Raw genomic sequence first — 25,156 nt, 5'->3', positions numbered from 1 at the left:
ACAACGATAATAACAGATGTGATATGCTTTCAGAACAGATGCATTCCTTGTGCTGGGCATGACAAGTTTGCATCCGTGCCATTTTGTGCAAGTCACTTGTTTTGATGGTGGATGTATCCATTGTTTTCCATTAATGGGTTAAATAGTTTCATTATATATAATAATATTTATTTCAAAGCCTCTTGGAATTCTATGCTCACTTTCCAAATAAGTCACAAATTTTGGGTTTGAAAAATGCTTATTGGTATTATTCCATTGCAAACAAATGGTTTTAATATGCTGTATTTATGCGTGTAATGATTTCAGAAACTTTATTAGTATTATAAAAAATTTGTTCCAAAAAAAGTTAAAACTGACTCTATATACAAGTTTGTGGTTAATAAAATAATATGGTGTGAGGGTATGTATGGATTGGTTTCAACTTATTCAAGGTAGAGTTCATTGGTAGGCTCTTGTGGATATTGCAGTACACCTTTAGGTTCCATAAAATGTGGAAACTTGTGTCAGTTTTTTTAATAGTTCTCTGCAAACAATTTATTATTAATTGGAAGTTGTAATTGTCCATCTGAACTTAATTGCAAGTATGATGAGAATAGATGGGCAGTTACAAGAAACAGACTGTACCACACCATGGAAATGTTTTAAATTAAAATCAGTTTTAATTGCATACATTGTTATTAAGTGGTCTTCAGTTCATGTCCACAACAAACACAAGATACATCCAAACAGTGTTTAGATATAGATATAGATATAGTAGTTCTTCTAATAATAAATACTCGGACCATTTTGAACTTGGCAGTACACATACAAGAACCTTGGATTGCAGTTATTTGAATACCAAATGCATTGTTGAAACAAAAGCAAACCCGAAATGTGTTTTGATTGTCGTGTTTAAGTTTTGTGAGTTTCTTATTATGTGTGATGTGTTCTCTGTTTATGAATGGATGGAAAATAATTAATTTCCTGGTAGAAGGAAATGCATAAATTAAGTTATGGCCTTATTACCCAACAGTTTGTACATGAAGGGTAAATCAGGTTATTAAAGGACAGGAAATATAATACTACTATATTTTTATTGTTTCTCAGATGAGGACAGCTCTCAAGGAGCAACAAGAAGTTAATTCACAGTTAAGGTCATATATTGATGGTATTCTGCTCAATATTGTCGATAATTACCCTCAGCTTCTGGAGGTGAAGACACATTGAACATGAAGGTGATGAGAGAACTTCAGGAACTTTGTATGGTGATCACTTACCAAGTTGACAGTTGGTTAATGGTGCCAAGTATTCAGTGTAGTTCAAGTGTTTTACAAACTCTAATGGAAACTGTGGAGAAGTTGTGTGAATTCTATCAAGAGTACAGATATGCATTTGCATGCGAAACTTGCTGTAATTTTTGTTCCTACAGCCAATGAGCTTTCTTATCATTACTGTTTCTCTTTATATGAGATTATTAAGTGTTGCCACAGGCAAAAGTAAGTATTTTAATACTTTCAATTAATTGGACTCCTGCCATGCTGAGGAAATGTACTGTGATGAAACATTTAAGAAATTTTAAGCTCTTTATTAATCTGTACAGAAAATTTTATATTTTTATGTCGATTTAAAGTATGCAAGATGCTAAATACTGCAGAAATATGTGGTGTCATATGTGTTTGTATGAAATGAAGATAATTAGTGATAAATCCATCCAAGTGACTGATAATGAAAAGGTTCCCAAGATCTACACTGCTCAGCAAATGAAGAAGTTATTAATAGTTTTGCTATTTAAAATTTGTTGTTAAACATTATGAAATGTAACTGACATATCACATGTAAGGAATTACACAATGGAATTATATTTCCTTACTCAGCAACAAATACACTCATTACCATTATACCATAACCTCATTCAAAGAAGTTTATATATGTCTACATAAATGTAAGTGTTCGTCTTCTGGGTTGTAATGCCTTGTGAAGTTACAGGTAGATACCACCATATTAGAGAAACATGCTGTCTCCATCTTTACAGCAAAGATGGAGACAGTATGTTTTTCTGAAAAGTTGCATCTATCTTCAAGTCTACATAACATTACAATCCAGAAGACCAACACTAACAGGTGCACTGCTGTGGGAACCTCAAATCAAACATGTCTGCAGAAAATAATTAAATATTAAACACATCTGTGGCTTAATAATAGGAGGACTTTTATTCTCATTTCCCTGTGTCTCGTGATCTCTCTGTTGGGGTCCTTGAGGGGCCCTGATAAGGACCTTTCCTTTCTCTCTCTCATGCTAAACCTTACCCCCCCCCCCCTCCCATTTCTGGTCGGGCTATGGTTTGCCCTTCTTTGTTGCCCTCAGCCAATTTTCACCCTTTTCCCCACTGGTCCAGCCAAGGTTTTAACTGTCCGACTGATTCCCATATCTCAAACAAATTCCTTGTGCTCAGCTTACTCATCACCCTGATGATAGAGGCAGCAAGCACCTCTGAAATATCAGATTACATGGCATAACATCCCAAAAGACAGCCGTCTTCATACTAGATACTAAACAAGAGGAAAAGCATGCTATGTTTTAAATTAATTCTTAGTAATGTTTACAAATGTAAAATTGGGCATAAGATAAAAAGGAGGGCTGGAAATAGAGGAAAACAGTGGAGAGAGAAAAAAATATTAAGTATGGTATAGGCATTTGTCAAACCAATTAGTGTCATTAGACACCATGTAGAAAATGTGGAAAAGGGGGAGAAAACTCAAAGTGGTTACAAGGAATATATGAGTGACAGACAAAAATGAATTTAAAGGAAATGGGACTGAAATTACCACTAATTCTGGAAAATGAGAACAGTGAACATGCGACAGTGGGAAAACCCAAAGAAAATGAACTACGTCAAAAACAGGCATGTTATTAATTTAAACTGGTGACAAAATACAAAACAGGAAGTGTAATTTAATCTTTATTGATGTTATTCTGTACAGAGAAAAGCTAGAGTTGTCAGTCAGTTGCTTGCAGTGTTGTGACCAACTTACTAAATCTCCCATTATAGGAGCCCTGAGAGAAGGTTCATATGTGTACTACAATGCAACCACCTGGTAAAAATGTAACTGAAGTCTCTTTGCTTAAACAAAAGCTACTGTAAATTTTGGGAACCTTTTGGAAACAACCTGTTAACTGTTTAACCCACTGGAGTCAGAGACTGAGCTCTGTTTGTGGATGATGATATTGCCTACAGACCTTCACCATGACCAGAAGTCATGTTGTCTTTGCTTCCTTTTCTGACCCAGCCATTTACATGGATACTCTAGGCAATTTAAAGGAGACTCCAAGTGGTTAAGGGCAATTTCTTAAGCCATTCCTGCAAGCAGAAATTTCCTTCAGCTAACAGGCCAGATATATGTACAGACAACATCCCACTGGCACCATTTTTTTTAATGTGCCAGGCTCGCCCCTTCATAAGGATAAGACACTTACAGAGTTCTCAGCATGGAATATGCATCCTGAGACAAATGTTTGTGTTCATGTGTGAACATACGGCTGTAAACATAACCTTCAAGAGGTTAAAGAATTAAGCTTATATGCACTGCAGGTACAAGATGCTAATCCCTTGTCTTTGATCCCAAAACTATGTTACACACTTTCCTGTCAATAGCAGAAATGTCAAACAAATATTACAAATTACTGTTTGGATTCCTATGAAATAGATTTCCCATTACTTCTGTAATTAATTGTCACTGAACTTTTCAACATGTATTACTGACAGGGCAGAAATGCTTAAACAGAAGTTTCAGATCAATTACTAGGTCAATTTTGACTTTCTGACAACACATTAAAGCATACAAATTTCAACAGCAATAAACAAAAGTCTGGCCTGTCAACCAACAGATCACTTATGGCTCCTGTAAACTCCAAGTAAACTTATTGTATGTTACTATATAATAATGACTTAAACATGACAGCAGTTAACAAAGAGAACTTCTTAAACATAACTTTTATATGTAGTTCCCCACATTTTATTACATACAATTGAAATACTGTATTTGAAGTGAAAGGTTTAGATAAAACTTATAACACTTCCTGTTAAATGAATATGGGAATGACAAGGGCATGCCATTTTTCTGAAACGGTGTGTTTATCAAATACGATTCTTCAAGTATAGACCCATGAACTTACATGAAAACAACACATATCCCAAGCAGATCTTGGCAGAGTTTTTTCCCTCCAAATTTTATGAGTTCACATATCACTGATGTTGCCATAATTACAGCTGTATTCTGGTTGTAGGATCTCAGACTATGAATGTTAACAAGAAACTACAGTCTAACATTTACACATACCTCTGCATGAGATTTTTTTATTTTGCCAGCCACAGGTATATTATACTTGGAATAAATAACCTAAAAATTATGTCACACTTTATCTGTATAATGTAGGGCAAACTATGAAGGGACTCAATGAAACATGTTATTATTAATTTACATATCTAACCATGTATCTGAAACTGTCAAAAACTGCAACTTTTTTCCAACGGTTGCCTTAGCCAAAAGAGAAGCCATATTGTTATCAGATTCCCTATACCTTTAGCCATTAATGGGAGATTCAACAAACTCTTCCAATGTTCCCTGTCAGAGGACTGTGTGACAGGGACTGTAACATTATTAAAAAAGTTCTCACAAAGTAAATATGGCATACAGACCAGAAACGTTTCGCAAAGAGATTGAGCAATCAAGAAAATTGAAGTTTTTCAGTAACCATGTGCAATGACAACTTCAACAAGTTTTAATGATGGTGGCCAAACTACAAAAAGAACACCATGTCAGTTCAGTCCTATGGCAAAGCTGTTCTTAGGGCATCATCTGTGAAATGATTATGGCATGACTGACTTAACTAGCCAAGTGGTTGCAAAGTAGCCCATTGTGACAGGTTAATGCCACAGTCCCTCCTAAATGAAGGAGCAGTGTCTGACATCTTGATTTTTCCAAATGTATGGCTTATACAACAATACAACAGTACTTAAAAATACATAATACAGCATACAGTATTCATGAATGTACTGCCAACTTTACAGGAGAAAACATGAACTACAGGAGACTGTAAACAACAGAATTAAGTAAAAATGGGGGAAGAAATTAAATAGAACACAGAAGCAATGTTCAGATACATTTTGGTGAAACACAAAATGGCAGTTCTAGTTCCTGCTGATAAACTGCAATTTCAAGTGAGAATGCATTTATCATATTGCAACTGATGAATATATTTAATGTGTAAATCTGTGTAATCTATCTCCTGCAGTATATAATTATACAGTACTCATATAATATTCTGCACTGTTTAAAATATACTTTCATTATAAAACTATTACATACAGTTAATTCTTAACCAATCACAATCATACTCACTCCTTATAACACTCAAAATGTTAGTGATACCTTAAACTAAAATAAGACAAAAATTGTATAAAAATGTAGGATAAAATAAATGGTGGCAATCATTGGCAAGCACAGTTTCCTAATACTTACAAAAAATAACAACAATGTAAATAATAATAATTTTCAGTTAACACAAACCTTAGGGATGGAAGTCAAGGAAGTGGACAACAAATGAATGCACAAAGACTGGTACAGATTGAATGTTGTCAGCAGTGTGGTATAATCAAAATAAGAACAAGGTAGCACATGATATGGATTTAGAAGATGGCTGCTCATCATTTTATGATAGCTGAGTAGATGTAACATGATGTGAAGGAATAATTATTTATATGGCATGTGGTGTCAATATTCACCGAAACTGTTTGTCATGGTTTTCTTTCAGTATGGCATATTATTTAACAAATAAAATTGAGCTTCAAGAGAAAGGCAATGATGTGAGTCATACTAAAGTTAATATTTTTATGATAGAATTCCAAGATAGTTTGTAATTAGAGAACATTAGCATTAATGTATATTTTATTAAGTAAACATTTGCAGTGCTTTCTTTAAATTGATTAGTTGTTTTAGTTTCTTGGATTTTCTTAATGAACACTGATACAGAAGTATTCTGAAGCTAATCAGAAACAAGATTAAAATTGTTAAAATGCGCTACAAAGCAATCTAGGTAGTTGACTTAATTTTCAAAACATTAAAAATAATGATGGTCACAACATGAATATATCACTTCAAATTACATGCTTTCAATAAACATGTTTAGTAACAGAGACTATAATATTAATCTAAGTAGTTTTCAAGACTTTTGTCTATATGCAAAAATACTAGAAGAGTGCATATGCAGTACATGAAATAAAAAAATTCTGTTGACCCATAACTGAGATCCAGCTAATGCAATATACCAGTTATTAAATTGCTACAAATTTATGTTCAGAGGATTTGTGGATATTTTGGTTGCAACATTACTCCAAATGAAACATGTCATTTAAATTACTGTTGTAAAATTATGTTTCCTTATGAATACAATTTAAGTAGTTTTATTTTCATATTGGTTACACAATGTTTATATCTGGGTATGAAAGAGATTCAGAAAATTAAATTGATCCAATGTTAATTCCATGATTAAGGAATTACATTAGAAAATCTGCAATGAATCTATAAAATAAGTAATGAATTAACATAATAGCAATGCTGAACATACTTCAGTCTCTCAAATTCAGTCTCTGGAATTTACAAGTGTAATTTAAATAAAATTATCTGCTGTGAATAAATGAGTAAATACCAGTGCTAGGATTTTCCCATAAAAGTCAGTACTGTCTCTTTTAAAATTTTAATTTATGGGGTTAAATGTGGAAATAAATACCTTGTATTACAAATTAACAGTAATTGTAATAAATTTCTATTAATTTAAAGACCTCACATTATATACACAACCATACATCCAGGAAACTTAATATATAAGTACAAATATTTCTGTAAAGATTTTGGCAAAGAAATTACTTCAGTGCTCTTTTCTTCTGTCACAAAGAGGAAATGGGTGATGGTGGAAGTCTGTTATTTAAAGTATTGCACACTTATTGGTAAAAGGACTGGTCACTGGCAGGAACTTGGTTGTGCTCTGAAACAGTACATGTTAACTATTACTACAGACTGGACTGACTTGGTTTGAGGAACTTCATTCTGGAAACTACTGAGTCCACATGCAGTCCAGCTGACCATGCATTATTCTAGCATGCTGCTAAACTGTTAACCCCAGGGAAAGTCTGGTTGACTTCCCTGTAGTATGGAGGATTAAATTTCCTTTTCCTGTGAGATGAAGGTTTAAATTACTAACCCATTCCATGTTATGAACCAGATTTTTTTTGACTAGAACACCAGTTAATCTTGCTGAGAATAACTTTGGTGTTTAAGAGTGTCAGTAAAAGAAATACTTCTCCTGTTTTTATTTGTTAAATTATTTTTGGTACTTCAGCAATGAAAATCATCTAAGTTACTATGATTACTATGTACAATTAAAGATTGACTATTTTCTAAATAAAACTAAATGTGGAAAGGGTCAATATTTAGTGTCCAGATATTTCTGAAACAAAATCTTTGTCAGTGTTATATATGCTGGTGGTAGTGTAACCTTCTACATTGTTATTTTCAATTCAGATTTTTGACTCAGCTTTTTCCAGCTTGAAGTTGTTGGTGGACTCATTTTGACTTGCAGAAATGTTATGAACATGGTTTCATACACCTGTATTAATTGTGTATTACATAGACCACTTAATGCCAGTTAGGCTGTGGAGTGATTATCAAGTTTTAAATATAAAATTAAACTTTAGGCAAGTGTTGATTATTAATTTAACATATACTTCATATCTTTTCATTAACATTTCCATTGGGTTTAAAAATAGTTTGAGGAATTATTCTTATTACTCTTTCATATGCTGTCATTATTAAAATGTTGAGGAGTTGGTCAGTTTAATGATTAGTTTTTGCCTCAGTTGTCTAGTAGTCTCAGTATCTACTTTGGTTGTTTGTTCTGGTCAGTCTGGACATTTGTCTTTAATTTAAGGAGTCTTCCTGCACTCTGTCAGCATTGCGAATTGATTTCTTTCTGTAGTTGAAAAGTTTTGTCTGTGCATATTCAGTCATCAGTTCACTCAGACTCTTGTGTAAACTTCTGATGGTTTGCTCATTAGACCTGCAACTTTTAGATATTTTGCACCTATATCATCTCTTTCACTTGATAGAGAACATCAAAGATATTTATAAGTGTTGATTTGTCTTGTTAAAGGAGGTAATATTAATTCAGTGATCTTTTTTTTCAATCTTTAAGCACAATTGAGCATGAAAAAGTGATTTTTACTTGCCATTCAAATATAAAGTGAAACTCCATTGTACAACACATTCCTATACCTCTTTGTGTTTGTGAATGTTAAATGACTTTTAATTAAGAGGCAGATATTAGAATGAAATATTGTTTGTTTTAAAATCATTGTGGTCTTTGCCAATTCATCTGTTTATAATGGAATATTGAACTTTGGACTTGAGTAAAATGCCTGTCTCACATACAATCAAAGCATCAGGTAGAATCATTGCTTTATGTATATATATAAAATGTTTAATAGTCTTTACAGTAGACAGTTTTGTAATTGATTATCTCAACCTTTTCCAGTCAACAACAAACTACGGTTAAAATTTATTTCAGTATCTTATGACGTGGTAAGTAATTTATTTCTAAAGTTATGTATATACAGGAGTGTATGTACAGATGAATGTGTATGCTTAAACCATGTTCATATTTTTCTTCTTCCTTCATTATACTTCTCATGTAAAAAGTAAAGTAAAGCTGTCCCACTTTATGCCATGTAGGCACTTGGGGTGAGAGGTGGTATAGCTCCTACTTATTCTTGACCTTGGCACTAGATGGGGGTGAGTGGTCAGCATTATGCCCCAGCCACCCTTTACCCCTGAGATAGGACCCCAGTACCCATTGGATAGGAGGCTGGGTGAGCCCCAGAACTGGTCTGGACGCAGAAGCTAGAGGAAAAATCCTCTGCCGCTGTCGGGGATCGAACCCTAGTCGTCCAGTCCGTAGCCAATCACTATACTGACCATGTACACCGCTTTTTTTTAATATGCATTATAATTCATAGAAAAATGTAAAATTAAAAATATTTTAGGACCAAGTATACATTACAAGAGTAACAAACAGTAGATATTAGTATTAAAAACAGCAATTCTGGAAATGTGCATGAATAAATATGAAGTGACATGAAAAATAGTGATACAGGGAAAATTTAACAGGGAACTAGCAGCACAGGTCAATAAGATGACAGAACATGGTCATATAAGATCTCACTGCTGTTAGGTACCACACTTTACAAATTATTGTTAAATGTATAGAAACACATATGAATTCAAAAGTTTGCAACTCACTGGTTGAGAAACACTGCTGTAACTTATTCAAAATTTAACATCATCTTATAATGTTGCTTCTAAATTTACAGAACTTACTCTGCTAGTTCACTAAATTGATTCCTGGTAACTCATGATGGATGGGATGGATGACTGAGGCTTCCAAAACTATGATTAGTTAAAATATTTTTGTCTGTCAGTTAATGAAAGAGCAATTATAAAATCCTTTATAGTAAAATATGGTATACTTTAAATATAACAAGGATTTTAAGCATTCCTACTTGGAAAGTCAAAATTATATATTTTTATAGTATTAATTATTTATAGGTGATATTATTGGCACGTAGAGAATTCATTTTTATACCAAAACAAACATCTTGTGTTAACAGTGTATAGTGCTTCACAGCGTTACTTGTCTTGAGTGGACCTTGCACTAGAACATCTGCTGTTGAAAACAGCAAACAGTTCCATAATATGTTCACATCTCTTCCTAATTCATTTCATACACTCATGCACATTTCTCAATATAAAAAGATAAAATCCTATTATGAACCACATTTAATACCAAATTTATTTTTGTGGTGTTATTTTGCAGTTTTTGTAATAATTTGAGCTCTCTTCTTAACACTCAATTATGAGCTATCAGTGCCCTAAATTCAGTACTAGTAAACTTCCTTGATTGTACTTATTCATTCTTTAAGAATTTTTATGTTGTTTTCTGCAGGGATATAGCTGTTTCATACTGCTCTTACCCACAGAATCCATTGATATTCACATTGTTCAAATTACATGCAGTATAAAATACACGGAGTTAACATAAACTATCCTTATTTGATTGGAAACATAACAAGGCATTGAAGTAAATTTGAGCAACCAGCTTAACAACCATGTCAAAGTACAGACGCGCTGGGTCCCGGATTGTCAGATGTAAGTAATAAATATATTTCATTGACTATGATACACATGTTTATCTTGTTACTCTTCAGGATGTAACTGTCATACATAATGAAAGAAGTTTTTAGGAATAAAAAATTATATTTGTGTAATTGATTCAAAGATAAACCACCTTCCTCAAACTGTTTTGGCACTAAAGTTGTGTCTCTCATAAAGATTACAATTTTAATACATTTCTTTCACGCTCTTTATATAGAAGTTGGTGACTGTTAGTTTGTAGACCAAAAGATAGTAGAAAGCCTCTTTATAAATATTCAACCCATACCAAAAAGAAAGTGGCCCATTTTGTGAAGTCATGGTTATATTAACGTTAATTACATTGTAATGTTTTAAGTCTAAAGAAAGTTAATACTTTTGAAATAGTGATTTTAAATTTCCTAAAATTAAGTTGTGCAAGCTACTTTGTTACCAGTTCAGGCACATATCTTAATTGCTTTGAATATAGATGATTTTAAAGTATTATATTAACTTTTCCTAAATTTTGATTTTGATTATTTTATAACCATAAAAATTAACTGTAGGTGAAAAAATGTTTAAAACAGATTTGAGGCAAAAATCATACCCATCATGGAGACTGCAACAAAACAGAGGGCTGTGATAGCAACTAGCAATGCAAGGAAACAGGACAATGAAAAATGTGTGTACATATTTGTAAATTTAGTTGCTATTTGCTCACTTAATTGGGTATGAAAATCAGTGAATGTTTATAGAATGTAAATGAAGAGCTGACATACTGATCTTTACATTAATCTACAACTAGAATTTAATTCTTGATTCAAATTTAAACTGTGTGCACAAACTTATGTAGGACTGGGCTTACTTTTGCTGAGATGACTCCGTGTGCTTGACTTTGTCTAAGTGACTTGACCTTGCTGTGGTTTAATAGACTTCATTTAAAATTTGCAGTCATACTGTGTGAATGGAATTTACTTTACACTCTTTCCAAATGTAACCATAAGCTTCTGCTATCTTTTGCTTTTGGGAACAGTTCGAACTACACACAAATTTCATATTTTGGTTACAGTATATTACAGAACTTGCATAGTCATACCATCTGTTTTCATTGATCTGTTGTTTCTACCATAGCATCCATGAAACATGTGGGATTTCTTCTATATGAAGACAAGGTTCGCTTGAGGAAAAAGATTTAGATGCCAGTCACTTAGTACATGAGTGATTCCTGAGGTAGCTGTGTGAAATAATTGCTGAAAATAATTCAGCACATGTGAAGCCACCACGACACTTACTGATACAGAAATATAAAGGTCAATATGCATCAGTTATAACAGTTGAAAATAACAAATACATCAGGAGCTTCAGTAATGGTTGGTGAGTGCTGGGTGGTGTATATTTCCATAAGTTAATTGTCAAAGGTGGCTGTCTTCTGGGTTGTTGCACTATGTAGTCTGGTAGAGATTTACTGACATTTCAGAGGTCCTTGCTGCCTCCATGATTAGGGTGATGATGGAGACATCAAGGACCCCTGAAATGTTGGTAAACTTCTACCAGACTACATGGTGCAATGACTCAGAAGACAGCCATCTTCAGACTCACCACTGTAAAAACCTCGTCCTACAAGTTAATTGTCATATATTGGATGTTTGCAGCTATATGTTGACTCCAACTGGTTTGAGTTCCAAGAACTGGAATGGAACGTGAAGACTAACATTGTTGTGTTCCACCACCAGGTGGCCACGGCGCTGTGATGCACCAACCACAAGGACTGTCTCTCCTTGAAGCAAAACTACTTCTCCACTTGCATCCTCTGAAATTATATGGACAATGTGCATCAAGAGGCAGGTAAAATATAGAAACAATATGCATTTTTGACATATGGCTTGCACCTGACACATTGCATAAGTAGGCTAAACTGACTTCATAGTACAAAGCCCTCCTTGAGAAGTTTATAATTACTGAGCTGGTATAGAAATTCTTTACTGTATAAATGCCCAAGGGTTGACCTCCATGTTTAAGAATGCCACCAGTGCACCCAGTTTTAAGTCAATTAAATCCACCCCAAACCTACACACCCCATTTTTCCAAGATCCATTTAATGTTATCTTTCTTCCAATTCCAAAGCCTAGAAAGTGGTCTTATCCCTCGAGTTTCTTTAAAAAAACCATGATGTTTCAGCCTCCAAAACGTTGTGGTTTTTTTAAAAGAATAGACGATGGTAAAAGACCTGATAATGAATAATTTTAAAGATTGAGCAAGCTTACCTGGAAAAGGCATCTTCATGACCCTGGTCTGTGGATAACCCAACTTGGTGTTGCCTGTTACAGTGTAAGGGCGGCTTGGGGGTACTGGTGGCGGACGTTCCTGAAAACCAACATATTGCAGGTGAGAAGCAAAAATTCTCTAGGCATCAAATTTACCAAATTATGTAAAACTGTTGTTATCATTATGTAGGAATAATGTTTAGTGATCAGTGACTCAGATCTAAGTAAAAACTGTCTGTGAAAACTTACAATTCAAATGTTTTTGTTTTATCTGACAGGATACTTTTGGTATGAATATCATTCAGCTGTGTCTGTTATGTGTTCTTAGCATGAAGTGCATAAAACAAAATCATATTGAGAAGGTTGTATCAGTCTGTACAGCAATTGTATCTGCAATCAGTAAACATGAAGGCCATTCAGAAAATAGCAAGGAATGAATTTGGAAAATTTATTTATTCCATTCAAGTAACCTTTCTATTCTTGCTGTTACTGAAATTTCCTATGTGGTAAGTCTTTCATACCAAGTCCAGTCCAAAAAGTGTGCAGGTTTGCTGGATCATTTTATGGTCACATTTCTCTGCTGGATCTGGAGGTGGCGTGCCAGCAATGGGTTGTGGACGTGGCCGTGTGGAGGATGCCCCTGCTGTAGGTGCCCCAGTACCAGTTCCTGTCACAGTCACTGCTGTCCGGGTCTGCTGCACTGAGACAACAGCTACACTTGTATTGGCCACTCCAGGCAGAGTTCCAGTTGCTGACACTGCTGTCTGCTGCTGTAGTTCCAGACTGCGCCGAAGTGCTGGCCATCGTCGCCTCAAGTGCCATCCTCGCCATGTTGCCTGTATCAATACGGCTGCTCTGTGTCGAGTTCCACTTCGTAAGGTCTCCAATTGTTGACGAGCTCCTTCACTGTGTCAGTAAGTGACATGAAGTATTGTAATGTTTGCTTTTGCTTATTATGCCACAGCTATTAGGTTGCTTTAATATAACTTGAAAAAGTCTCATTTGTTCAAAACTCAAAACAAAAAAATGTGTTTGTTTATGGAATATGAAAAATCCTTCATGGCTTTAGCTAGTTTCTAAAAAGAATATCACAATTTAGAGATAAACTGATGTTTTATTGAATTCCATTTTGCAAAACAATTAATGAAGTTTCTAAAACACTGAATCCTACATAATAATTAGACACGTGATTTTAGGACATGTGAAGTACTTACTTGAAGAAGATGTGTGTCCTAACAGGAAAGGGTGGAACAAAAATTAAAAGTTACCATTTTGGGGAAGAAAATTATAACACAAATATTGTATGAGATGATGATGCATTATTCACAGAAACATGGAATAGAAAATTAACCTGTAAGTAGGAGCCAGACTGAATCATAGCAGGCCTAGCATGTTCTGATTATCTTTAAAAGGAAATAAGAACTCTCATTAAATCAGTTTGAAGCTTAAAATTACACTTTTGAATTATGCTAGATTATCGGCTGTGCCAGACACCTCAATTAAATAACTCATCCTGAAACTCAGAAATTTTATCTCACCTGAGGAAGATGTGCCGTTTCCCAAGCGCCCAGCTGTTGCTGACTGCACACTGACGCAGCTTTGGCTGCTCCTCCATGGCCTGCTGCAGACACTGTAGTATGAGCTGACAGTCATCCATAGCCTTGTCATCAGCACGACGCAGTTTCCTGAATGGTGCCAACAAACGGTAGCGCAAGTTGAATGCCTTGAAGCGCATCCGATGAGGGTAACCTGTTTATCAAGAACATGGAGGATCAGTTCTAAGAACAGATGTTATATACTCCACATAGATCATATATGATAAATGATGTAAACAGGTGAGACAGGACTGAACCCCTTACTTTCTAGGAAACAGATGTAAAACTATAGCTAAATTGTGCGCTGTGAGTGAAGATTTTATTTCACCACTGATTTTGGGAAATACATCTTCTGCTGTTGACCTTCAGTCAGTTGTAAGTATTTGGTAAAAGTGTGTAATACTATAAGGTTCAGTTTAGGCAGGATTCAACAAGGGAAAGTATCAAATGAAAGAAATTGCACAATGCAGATTGACTGAATACATTGCATTAATGAAACATACAAGATCCATGAATGACCACAGGAAATGAAAATGAAGGGATGAAATCTGTGACACTCAAAGTAAGTGGTACAAGAGGAAGAAGCAGGGGGTGTGAAAAAGGATGAAGGATAAGAGCAAGAGGACGTGGAAGAAATAAAAAGAAAAGAAAGAAGAAGAGAAGTGATGGTGGTGGTTGTAGTGGTAGAACAAAGAATGACATATCTCTCAGATGCCCCAGTTACCAGAATTCATGAATATTTCATTATTATTCTGTTGTTGTGTGGGTGAAGGAAGAATTAAACTACAGAAACATATGAACATACCTCCAGCCATGAGATTGACAGTTTCTAAAACTTGTAGTGAACGAATCTGCCTCATGACACTTGCACGTTCAAAGCGCCCAGGTGTCTCACTGGCATTGCTACAGAGGCAGCGTACAAAGTGTGGCCGTGCGTGGACTAGTGTTCTCAGCAAGTTGTCCAACCTTGTGTGGAAGTCTTGGGTGAGTGTGGACACTGGTTCATCTCCATTCAGCCTGTAACACAATTCTATATGTTTTTTGGGATAGTTTCTTTACAAACTTTATATTACAATGAACTTATTCTGTTTCTCTTATTATTCTTTTCTTTTCATGTCCATGAAGTGAGTAATTTATGATACCTCAGACAGACATATAGAGTTAATTATACCATAAGCCTACTCTCTTGTATCCATGGCAACTTACAGATCAGTGTGAGAAGTGGGGGATATCCTGAAACTGACTCCTCGTGGAACAGTTTCAACTGAATACAGAGCTTTCAGTTCACTGCCAAACAAGTGTGTGGCAAAACCAAAGTTGCAGCTGTGTTTGTGAAACACAGCCACCAAGTCATCCGGCACTACATCTTTGTTTGTGTCTGGAAGAAATCACATCAAATGTATGAAATATATTACCATACACAATACCAATGTCTAAAGCACAGCAATTACACCACACCTTTGGGAATCTGTTATCCTGTATGGCAGTTATAGGTTAAGATAGTATGTTTCTGCGGTAAACTGGACAACTAAATAAATAAGGATCAGTGAAAGGAGTTGTCAAAGAAAAGTCTAGGAGTTTATCTTTGAGGAGCTAATAGAATAAGTAAAGAGAAGGGAGAGAAAAACTACTGAATGCATAATATGTATATGTATGCATGTCAGAGAGCTGTCTGGACTTGTGAGCGTAGAAGTAAATGGGGAATGGTGGATAATATATAGGAAAGAAAATCTGATGTCATACATCAAATGTACTCAGGGAAGAAAAATTTAGTGTTAAGGTGATTTATTTTGTTTGTATCAAGGAAATTTCTACATTTTCTGAAGTGTTTGAAAAATAAAACTGAACACACTTTATGTTGTTCAGATTGGCCTTGGTTTGTTGTAATGGCATTAACTAACTGAGGAATTAATTTTGTTTAAATATGCAGCTGAGTTATGCATGATTTCCCCACTTATTCATTTTGATATGTGTAGCAGTTTTCTGGAACACATCCCTAATATAAATTTAAGATGTCCTATACTGTGTAAAATATTTGAACTTGAGAAACTGGTAAAACTTGAAATTAGCTTACCTAGAAAATCAGATGCATCATACACGACCCGTCCAGCAAAATGCTGGATACCAAATGTGCGGGGCTCTAATGGCTTGGGTTCAAAGAGCCGTGGATTCTGCTTGTGTTGGACTTTAACTTTGGCAATATATGACTCTGCTGTGCCACGAATGGAGCACTCTACATCCAGCATGCTTAGCAGACCTGTGCGCTGCAAGCCAAGATTGAATTTATATACAGCTGTGCTTTCTTTCAACATAATTTGCATGTGTACCTTTTTGTGATATCTGATAGTTTATGTTACATACCAGTGAAGAGATGAGGTCAATACAGGGCACATTATCCACATAATCCACTTCTACCTCACAGTGAATACCTTCATCTCGACATGACTCAATACTCGATTTGAAAATGTGCGTGTTGTAGAAATGCTGCATTGTCTCAGCACAAAGGTTAATGCACAGATGCTCCAACTGACTTGGCTGCAACATGAGGACAGTGTTTGAGTCAGTGACAAAATCTGTGGTTTGAGTGAAACAGGAGTCTCATATTACTGCATCTAGTATATATTCAGATATATAATTTCTGACTATGCATTAGAATGTTTGTGGTGTGACAACATATTTAAATTGCAGCAAATGGTCATCAAAGCTAGTAATATATGAAAAGTTACATACATTGCATTTGGAAAATACATGGACCTACTAGTATCCCATTTCAGTTTAACTCCTTATCCTTCTTTCCAGTACCCTGATTTTCAGAACCTGATCTGTAAAGTATTTTAAAGGGAAATTGTATGTTCCTGAATGTGCATACATCTCATTTGTTGTTGATATCATACCCACTTCATGAAGAGAGCAGATATAACTTTGTTCGATTAATGTCTACTTAACTGAAGACTGGGATTTTATGGTAAGAGATGTGTTTGAACCTTACTCCTGCTCAGAATTTTAAAATGATGTCAACTCACTTTAGGATCCTCGAAACCAAACATGTCAAGGATTCCAATAAAACCATCTGTAGCATGGCGTACAGCATTGTTGAGGGCTGCCATGGACTTGCTTGACTTGGAGCCAGCTGTCCCAACAGTGGAGGCATGTTGGCTGGCAATCTGCAGCATCCCGATAAGAGGAGAAAGGTATGTCAGCTGAATCAAACTGTGGCCTTTCTTTCAGAAACATATTGCAAGATACAATGTAGAATCTTCTGGATTCTAACATGTCAAAAGAAGTTTCTAACGTTATGGAGTGTATGTAGAAAATCAATTAGACATTTGTGAGCTGTGATAAGGCAGTCAAAGTAAATAAAATGTGTTTCAGACTTAACAAAGAATATAGAAAAGTTTCTTATTCAGGATTTAGTCTAGAATGACCAGTTTTGTTTGGTCAAGAAGGTACAGAAAGGTGGAATATATTATGGCCTGAATAGAAAAAAAGAAAAGAAAAAAAAAAGACTTTCCATTCTGTCTGAAACACAGTGTAGAGGAAGCTAGCAAGGAATCCAAGTTACAATTGATCAAGTAGCTAAAGGAAATTGGAATGTCTTCTGGACTCAATGGAGAGAAGAAAATACAGCCTGTTCTCCTTCTTTTCCATTCCACTTTCCCTGACCTGCCTGACCAATCACAGCTCTCAATTTCTTCCTAATTTCTATTGGACTGTACATCACAGAAGGTGCTATTTTATATAGATACTGTAATCAGAAACTTAAACCTTAAATTTTAAGAAACTTGCACTCACTTCAGCTTGGTTGTGGACTGATTCATTGGAATCAGAGCTCAGTGTCCCAAGTGTGGACCCAAGACGCTTGAGACTATTTGCCCTTCGGACAATTGTAGCCACAGTTCGACAGTACAGTGCTTTAGCTAGGGAATCACGAGTCATGTTTGACTGGAACACAAGAACAATGTACTTCAAAAGAATATCAATAACAAGTAATAACCTGGTTTACTGAACATGTGTCAAGGTTAGTTCAAGCAGTAATTTAATCCATTAATTGTGCATCCCACTTGAAAGACTATCTTGATATCAGTTATATGTGCTTCTTTCACTCATTGTTTAAAACATAACACATAAAGTACAGATGGCATCTTAATGATAGGAAGATCAAGTCCATTCATACAACCACCAATCTGCATATTTAATCTCTCAAACTGGTTAATGGATTTTGATAGAATTTGGTATGAGAAGTCTGTAGTACATGGGTCTTATTACGCTACATTGTATTCTGTTATGACCCACCATATTTGCATCACAGACAGATTTGACAAGTTGTCCGCGTGCATTGTGTGTACGTGAAGTGAGGCCACGGAAGAGAGCGACTCCAGACACTCCAAGTAGGCTTGCTACTGCCTTAAGTTCTGCATCACCCTTCACATCCACTTCAAGACCCTGTCCATCAACAAACTGTACATTGCCAAGCAGCAAAACAGCTGCTAGTACACGTACAACATCGAGGAATGGGATTCCCAGCACACCTGAATGGAAGACAAACATTAACTTTCTGAAATAGAGTATTTAGCACATTTGAATGTAACACATTATTTGAAATGGGATAACCAATGGCAAATTTCATTTCCCAGGGACTACAAGAACCACAAATGTGTCTTTCATTGATGTAAATAACAATGAAATCAGAGGCTGTTGGTACTAAATTGAGACTTTCAGTTTCATCTGTGCACAGACAGCTGTGGTTTTGTAAATCTCTGACTTTCTATATGAAATACATTCTACTTTTCACATACTGTACAGAAATTTAATGGGTACCTAAGCATGCTTTCCATGCCTGAAATCTAGCTGCATCTTCTGCTTCATCTTGGCGAGTATCACCACACTGTAAATAGCGTAAGTTGTGTGGAGAGTAGCCTTCCAAACTCAATTTTGCTGCAACATACAAACGATTCATATAAATTTGTGATCTTGGTAAAGAAATTCTTTATTACATTATTCATTCAATCTGAAAACTTTAACAAATTTCTGAGAATATTAAATATTTTAATATTTCTAAATCTGGATGAAGAGATTAACATTTCAGGAACTTGTGTTTTTGATAATATCTGAGGGAATTTAACTGACCACTCAAGTAAAATATTTGTGATATGGAAGAATTCTGGAATAATATGAAAAGCATTACAACTGTTGAGAGATTAAAAAATTACTTTCTCATAGAGTTCATACCTCAATTATACTTTGGTTCAGAGCATTTTGCTGCACCAAGGAAAAAGAGATGATGCCAGTATATTCTGTGCTAGTAATTGTAAAAGAGCACTGTTTATAACAAGCAAAATGAAACACCATTACCGAATGCATACATTTATGTACCAGGTACAATTCTGCTGCTCAGGTGATTACACACCATTTTCTGGGATCAAAGAGTCATGATAAATTCCAAACCAATTAACAAGCATGTGGATTTAGTCCTGTCTCTCTGTCGTTTGTTCCATATTTACAGAGTTCAGTGATGATTTTGTCCTCACTTAATGGTACCTGCACCTTGTCGTGGTGGCGGGGCTTGAGTACCTCAGTGGCGGTAGCATAGCATAGGGCCTCCCTAGCCAGACTGGTTGAGAGGGAGAGGTCAGACTAAGACAGGTACCCTGGTCCTCCAGGTTGGGGGTTGGTCGCAAGGCTAACAACCTTGCACCGTAAAAAGGAAGGTTTTGAAACCTCAATCAAAGCCTCGGACAGTGGACCTAACAGAGGACCGAATGGAAAAGGAGAATTGAGGAGGCCGTGGACCAAATATGGACCGGAGAGCCATAGAAGAAGAGTGATGATTTTATTTTATTTTCTGAGTTCATTGCACATACTTATCATCTGCATCACCCTACCAACATTTCTGCCTCTGCATGTAATATTATATGTATATGACTAAAGGAACATGAAGATGCCTTGATTAGTGTACAGTAAATCTAAACATTAGTTGGATTACCTCGTTCTTCTTGTGTAAGACCTGCCAACATCTGGTAGAAAATGTGATAGTTCTTTTCATTAGGGAGTGGCCTAATAACTCGTGTCTGATCCAGGAAGTAGCAGTGAATCTTGGTCCTGTAGAGAGCTCCGTCAGTCACCTGCACCTCAATGAAGTGGCCCTCAACAGACAGAACATGACATTGAAAGTTGAGGATCTGCTGTTAAAAGTCATCAAGTTTGGTAGCTAAGTCTAAAGGTTTCTATTACTCTTTTTACTTCACATCCAGTGCCATCTCTTTGAAAGCACAAGTCTGAGACATCAGCCTTATACTGGCACAGGAACTGTAGGACTGTTCTTAGGGTGCAACTGCTTAGCCCCAGATCCTACATTCCTCTAGGTACATTTATGAGAAACTTTAAATAGTACTCTGGAATACTGTTCGAACATTTATGATATAACAATAAACAAAGTAAGGGCAATGTTAATTCCCCAAACTAAAGGAGTGTGTTAAATGTGTTTCCAGAATTATTGCATTATACCACAATGATTTATGTACCACTATTCAGTTACTTATGTATATCATGTGCTTACTATTCGACTAGATTCAGAGTTAGAGGCCGTCTTGGCAGATCCGAGGGAGCGGAGAACCGTGAACGCGGCAGCAAGATGTTTAAAGGCATCAGTTTCTGGGCCACCACCTGCCACGTCAAACAGCTGACGTAACAAAAGCATGGACGCATATGTCTTCCCTGATCCACTTGTCCCTGAATCAACAACAGTAGAAATATATTCTCCAGTGTTATTAGGTGATTGTTACAAGTGTTTAAAAATTTGTTTTAAAAAACTAATCGTGTAACAGAAGTATCAGCTGAAATAAGAAGTAATTGAAAATGCACTTTTTAAATTGGCAACTTGTGACATATACTTCCAGGTCTAATTTGAACCCGCTGGCCTCTGTTTCCCTGGCAAGGGTGAAAGTAAGGAATACTCTCAGTCAGAAATAGTTGTGTCGTCTCACCTGAGAGAATGATGGCTTGTGGGTATCCTGTCTCTGACTGCTGTCTCACCGCTTCCTGCACAACCCTGAGCAGTTTGGGGCTAAGCACAACCCCTCGTGTGCTGGTCAGAGTTAGTGGGTTGCCCACGTCACTGTATGGGTTCACTGACAGTAAAATAGGGCCCACATTTGTCTGCAAATAGTGCAATTATTTTTACCATTTGTTATATCTGAGGAGAACTAAATTAAATCTCCCTATGGATACAGGAATGACTTTATCCATTGACATAGGAACATGTCGTAATTCAGAATTTGTCTAGATACATATTTCAGGTTAATAACCGCATGGGTATTATGTTCTTTGTTCACTTACAATACACATCCTCCAACCCTATTTCTCTGCAATCCATTTTAATATTATCCTCCCATCTATACCTAGGTTTTCCAAATAGTCTCTTTAGTGTAGGATTTCCAGTAACATTTTGTACATACTTCTTATCTCCCCCATGTGCACTACATGCTCGACCTTGACTTGTTCCTCCTCAATTTGATTACCCTAATAATATTTGATGAAGCGTACAAGTTATGCAGTTCCTCATTACAAAATATTCTCCATCTTCCTGTCACTTCACTCTTAGGTCCAAATATTCTCCTAAACATCCTTCACACAGTTTAATTTTTGATATTATTTTAATATAAAATACTGTAAAATGAAGGTTATAAGTTTTATTAACCCTCTACAGTATAAAATTCATATAGATAATATTAAAAGCTTGTTTAATCACCAAAGAGATCGTATATCAGAAATTAAGATGGCTGTCTTCTGGGTTGTAATGCTGTGTAGTCTGGAAGTATACCAACATTTCAGAGGTCCTTGCTGCCTCTATCATCAGGGCGAAGAGTGGTAAAATTTTACCAGACTACATGACTCTGCAATCTAGAACAGTGGTATTCAACCTTTTTTGTTCGCGTACCCCCCAGATATAATTTCTCTTCAACTTTGTACCCCCAAAGTTGTTGGTGTATAATTCAAGTTATACATAGTATATAATCTACATCTAAAATAAATTAAATAAATTACATTATTGATTATTCAGTGTTTATCATAAAATAATATTTTTTTTTAAATTTTACGTACCCCCTAAGATGTCTTAGCGTACCCCAGGTTGAATACCACTGATCTAGAAGACAACCATCTTTGTACTCACCACCATGAGAACCTCAAATGCAAATATCAGAAATTGCTTATAACGTACGTGGTTTTTGTTTTTTCCTTGTGCGTAAATAAATAGCCCTACAAGATCTATTGGTAAGCCATTTATGTAACAATGAATCAGAATCTATAATTTTCTTCTATTATTTCGCAGTTGTCTAAATGTAAGACAAGTAAAATGTAAACAAAGGGAAGACAAATCATTGTCACTGAGTGCCCCAATCCTATGGCAGTGACAACTAGGACTTCAGTATTCCGGGCTTCGTCTGCTCCACGGTCTGCTCTCTCTCTCTCTCTCTCTCCAAAAGGTAAGTTTTCTGCTTTGAGTTCTGATCAATGGGTTTGTTTGCTTTTGTAATTAGATGCTTTGTGTTTTAAGAACGAACACAGAAAATACTGTGAAGAATGTAGCATGAGAGTCCAGATGCACTATGAACGTTTTGTCTGTGTGTTAATTGATCTGAGAGGATCGTGGAAAGAGGTTTACAAGGATTACTTTGAAAAACAAATACAGACGAGGTCTCTGTAGCAGGTTCTCTCTTACTGTTTAACCAACCATACACGAATTCACATTCAAATATAATATAGAACAAGTCTGCAAAGAAACAGGTTCACAGCAAACATGCATTTAAAACACAGGCATTCTTTGCAGCATTTCACGGAAATGACTGAAATTGAGAGTTTGACGAACAACAGAAGCTGTAGGTTTCGAAGTCCAGACGTTGCGGTGCTGTTGTTACCACTACATTTTTTCGTATTCGGGAAATCTGACGTTGGATTTTCGATCTAATTTCCAGCATTCTAAAATGTTAGTAGTATATCTCAGTCCCTTCATGCTAATTCTGAGGTATGTCTTAAAATATGCTACGATTGATTTCTGGGCCAGTTTAATCCAGTTTACATCATCAAATCTATTTATCTGATTCCCATTTTAACGTTATCCTTCCTTATGTATAAACGTCTTTTAAGTCATCTCATGGTTTAAGGAGTTTTGTAAGCATTTGTTCCCCTAGTTGTGATCTCGTTTTTGGAAATTTCGAAACGTATTTTTGATAAAATTAGTGGCAAAAGACACAAGAACAACTAATAAAAATCAAATATATGCCATATCTCAAATAATAATAGTACACATATCGGTCAATAGGGTATGACGTCAACAAAAGTAAAGCACAGGGTTGGACGATCCGGTCCTAGGCCGAATTCTTTCAGTTGGAATCGGGATTTCTTCTTGTGCGGGTCTGTGGTAGTGAAAGTGTAAGTTGCAGTAAAATGGTGGTTTCATCAATTTATTAATTTTGAAGGGAGTTTTTAAAAGTGAATTTGTTAGGATTCTTAATTTTGCGAAGATTTTTAGCAGCGATAATATTTAACAGTAGAAGAGAATTTTTTAAAAAAATAATTAAAGCAATAAATTTGTATTCGCTAATTCAGTACAACCGACTGAGTATTGGAAGTTAAGAATAATTGCGTTTTATAAAACGGTAGAATTCCTACACAGAGTTTAATTAATGTAATAATTTTAAAATCAACTTAACCATAGTATTTTCGTAACGTAGTTCAGATCAGTGGAATAAGGACAAGTTTTCTAAATTTTGACTAAACTGACTAAATTATGTTGTAAGTAATAACCGTTCGCAGCTCAAATTCTCTAATTCAGCGTATATCAGCGGATTATTATAGCGTACTGTAAAATGCAATATAAGAATTATCCGGAACAGATAATTGGGAAATTGCAAATTTCGTCGAAAACTATTTCACTACAGTCGTAAGATTTACAGTCAAATTATCATTGCAGTAGGAAATCATTCGATGTACTACGCTGAGGTTCACACTGCACTAGAGTAAAACATTTCGTCAAATACCTCCGAAGAACTCATTCGTAAAACGTGCACGAGGCACAGTTGAACAGAACTGGGATGGAAATCAGGAGCTTCTACGCAAAACGAAAAGCTTTAGGGACACGTGGACTAGTAAAATGCAGTTTTATTTCATCGAAAATCCGGAACCTGGAACGAAAACTTTATAGATTTATTAGGAAAAATAAATGTAGCTAATTCGTGCGGGATGATCCCGTTTAAATTATTCCCGAAACAAAGTAATGCTAACGTTGTTCACCACAAAAATTTGAATTATATATTATATATTTTAAAAGGTAAAAATTACTAATGATACGTTTTGTAATAGAAAATAGAAATGGCTAGTTTATACTTTAACAACCACGACATTTCGGCTCTAAATCTGAAGTATTTAAGAACGTGCCTTTGTAAGGAGTATTTGACGTTTCCTTCAAAGAGTCAGAACAGATCCAAGCAGAGCTGGCGTTGCGTGCCTGTATAGCAGTTGCTAAATTAGACTGTAAAATGGAGCTCATACATTTTCGAAGAAATGGGGTAAATTTTGGATAAACCTTCTACATTGAATAGTCTTTTAAAATGTTTAATAAATGTAAGGACGATAGACCAAGGATTTAAATGTAACATGTCAACGTATATTGGATTTGAGCAATCGGCAAGAAGAATGTGATGAAATTCTTGAACAAAAATTTCGGCTTGGTGTCCAGCCTCTGCGTGTGAGGGTAGAATTTGAAATTTGCCAAAAGAAGTAGGACAATGGGGTGTCGGAAGGAACTAAATTGACTCAGAATGGAATTCGGTGACTGGAGGCACACTGAATGAACCGTACAGCTTATAAATGTGTTCTGCACTGCCGTCAGCTTCACAAAAACTGCAGAGATTATTAAATTAAATGTTGCTTTAGTCAGAACAAATGTATTTCACACTTTGCAACCGGGAATTTACCGTGTTTGCCATACGTAATCAATCTCTCTTGCTTTAAAATTGTTGCAAGAAATACACCGAAATTAATTGAAAAAACAAATTGGCTATTTTGTTTGTACTGTGTTCTT

At 35.6% G+C, this 25,156-nt stretch overlaps 2 protein-coding genes and 1 long non-coding RNA gene across 12 annotated transcripts in view; 2 read left to right on the top strand and 1 right to left on the bottom strand.

Annotated features, from left to right (window-relative positions):
- Window positions 1-2,177, top strand: part of LOC110840673 (rab11 family-interacting protein nuf) — a 74,728-nt gene extending 72,551 nt beyond the window's left edge. For all 8 annotated transcript variants that reach the window (XM_087356925.1, XM_087356926.1, XM_087356928.1 and 5 more), the window contains one exon: window positions 1,087-2,177. In XM_087356925.1, the coding sequence (XP_087213051.1) occupies window positions 1,087-1,206 (120 nt within the window). In that variant the 3' untranslated portion in view covers window positions 1,207-2,177. The remainder of the gene's footprint in view (window positions 1-1,086) is intronic.
- Window positions 2,178-2,925: 748 nt separating this feature from the next.
- dachs (unconventional myosin-IXb-like dachs) overlaps window positions 2,926-25,156 on the bottom strand; it is a 140,555-nt gene continuing 118,324 nt past the window's right edge. For 2 of the 3 annotated variants that reach the window (XM_087356921.1, XM_087356922.1), the window contains 15 exons: window positions 21,060-21,231; window positions 20,633-20,805; window positions 20,060-20,219; window positions 18,895-19,011; window positions 18,370-18,605; window positions 17,869-18,018; window positions 17,100-17,240; window positions 16,438-16,611; window positions 16,151-16,340; window positions 15,283-15,454; window positions 14,882-15,093; window positions 14,020-14,230; window positions 13,003-13,387; window positions 12,482-12,581; window positions 2,926-12,027 (listed from right to left, as the gene is read on the bottom strand). In XM_087356921.1, the coding sequence (XP_087213047.1) occupies window positions 11,870-12,027; window positions 12,482-12,581; window positions 13,003-13,387; window positions 14,020-14,230; window positions 14,882-15,093; window positions 15,283-15,454; window positions 16,151-16,340; window positions 16,438-16,611; window positions 17,100-17,240; window positions 17,869-18,018; window positions 18,370-18,605; window positions 18,895-19,011; window positions 20,060-20,219; window positions 20,633-20,805; window positions 21,060-21,231 (2,751 nt within the window). In that variant the 3' untranslated portion in view covers window positions 2,926-11,869. Of the gene's footprint in view, window positions 12,028-12,481; window positions 12,582-13,002; window positions 13,388-14,019; window positions 14,231-14,881; window positions 15,094-15,282; window positions 15,455-16,150; window positions 16,341-16,437; window positions 16,612-17,099; window positions 17,241-17,868; window positions 18,019-18,369; window positions 18,606-18,894; window positions 19,012-20,059; window positions 20,220-20,632; window positions 20,806-21,059; window positions 21,232-22,246; window positions 22,811-25,156 lie in introns of those variants that run through there. The other variant, XM_022085879.2, reaches the window with a different exon arrangement.
- Window positions 11,461-15,173, top strand: LOC110840675 (uncharacterized). Its single transcript, XR_002546951.2, has 5 exons — window positions 11,461-11,591; window positions 11,951-12,062; window positions 12,545-12,602; window positions 13,074-13,395; window positions 14,025-15,173. It is a non-coding gene; the product is annotated as an uncharacterized LOC110840675 (long non-coding RNA).

Source organism: Zootermopsis nevadensis, unplaced genomic scaffold, assembly GCF_977971745.1.
Source record: "Zootermopsis nevadensis isolate Lab colony 2312 unplaced genomic scaffold, Znev_1.0 Znev_ptg000028l, whole genome shotgun sequence".
Taxonomy (NCBI): domain Eukaryota; kingdom Metazoa; phylum Arthropoda; class Insecta; order Blattodea; family Termopsidae; genus Zootermopsis; species Zootermopsis nevadensis.
Note: the sequence above shows the minus strand (reverse complement) of the source record. Positions and strands in the feature narration are given on the sequence as shown.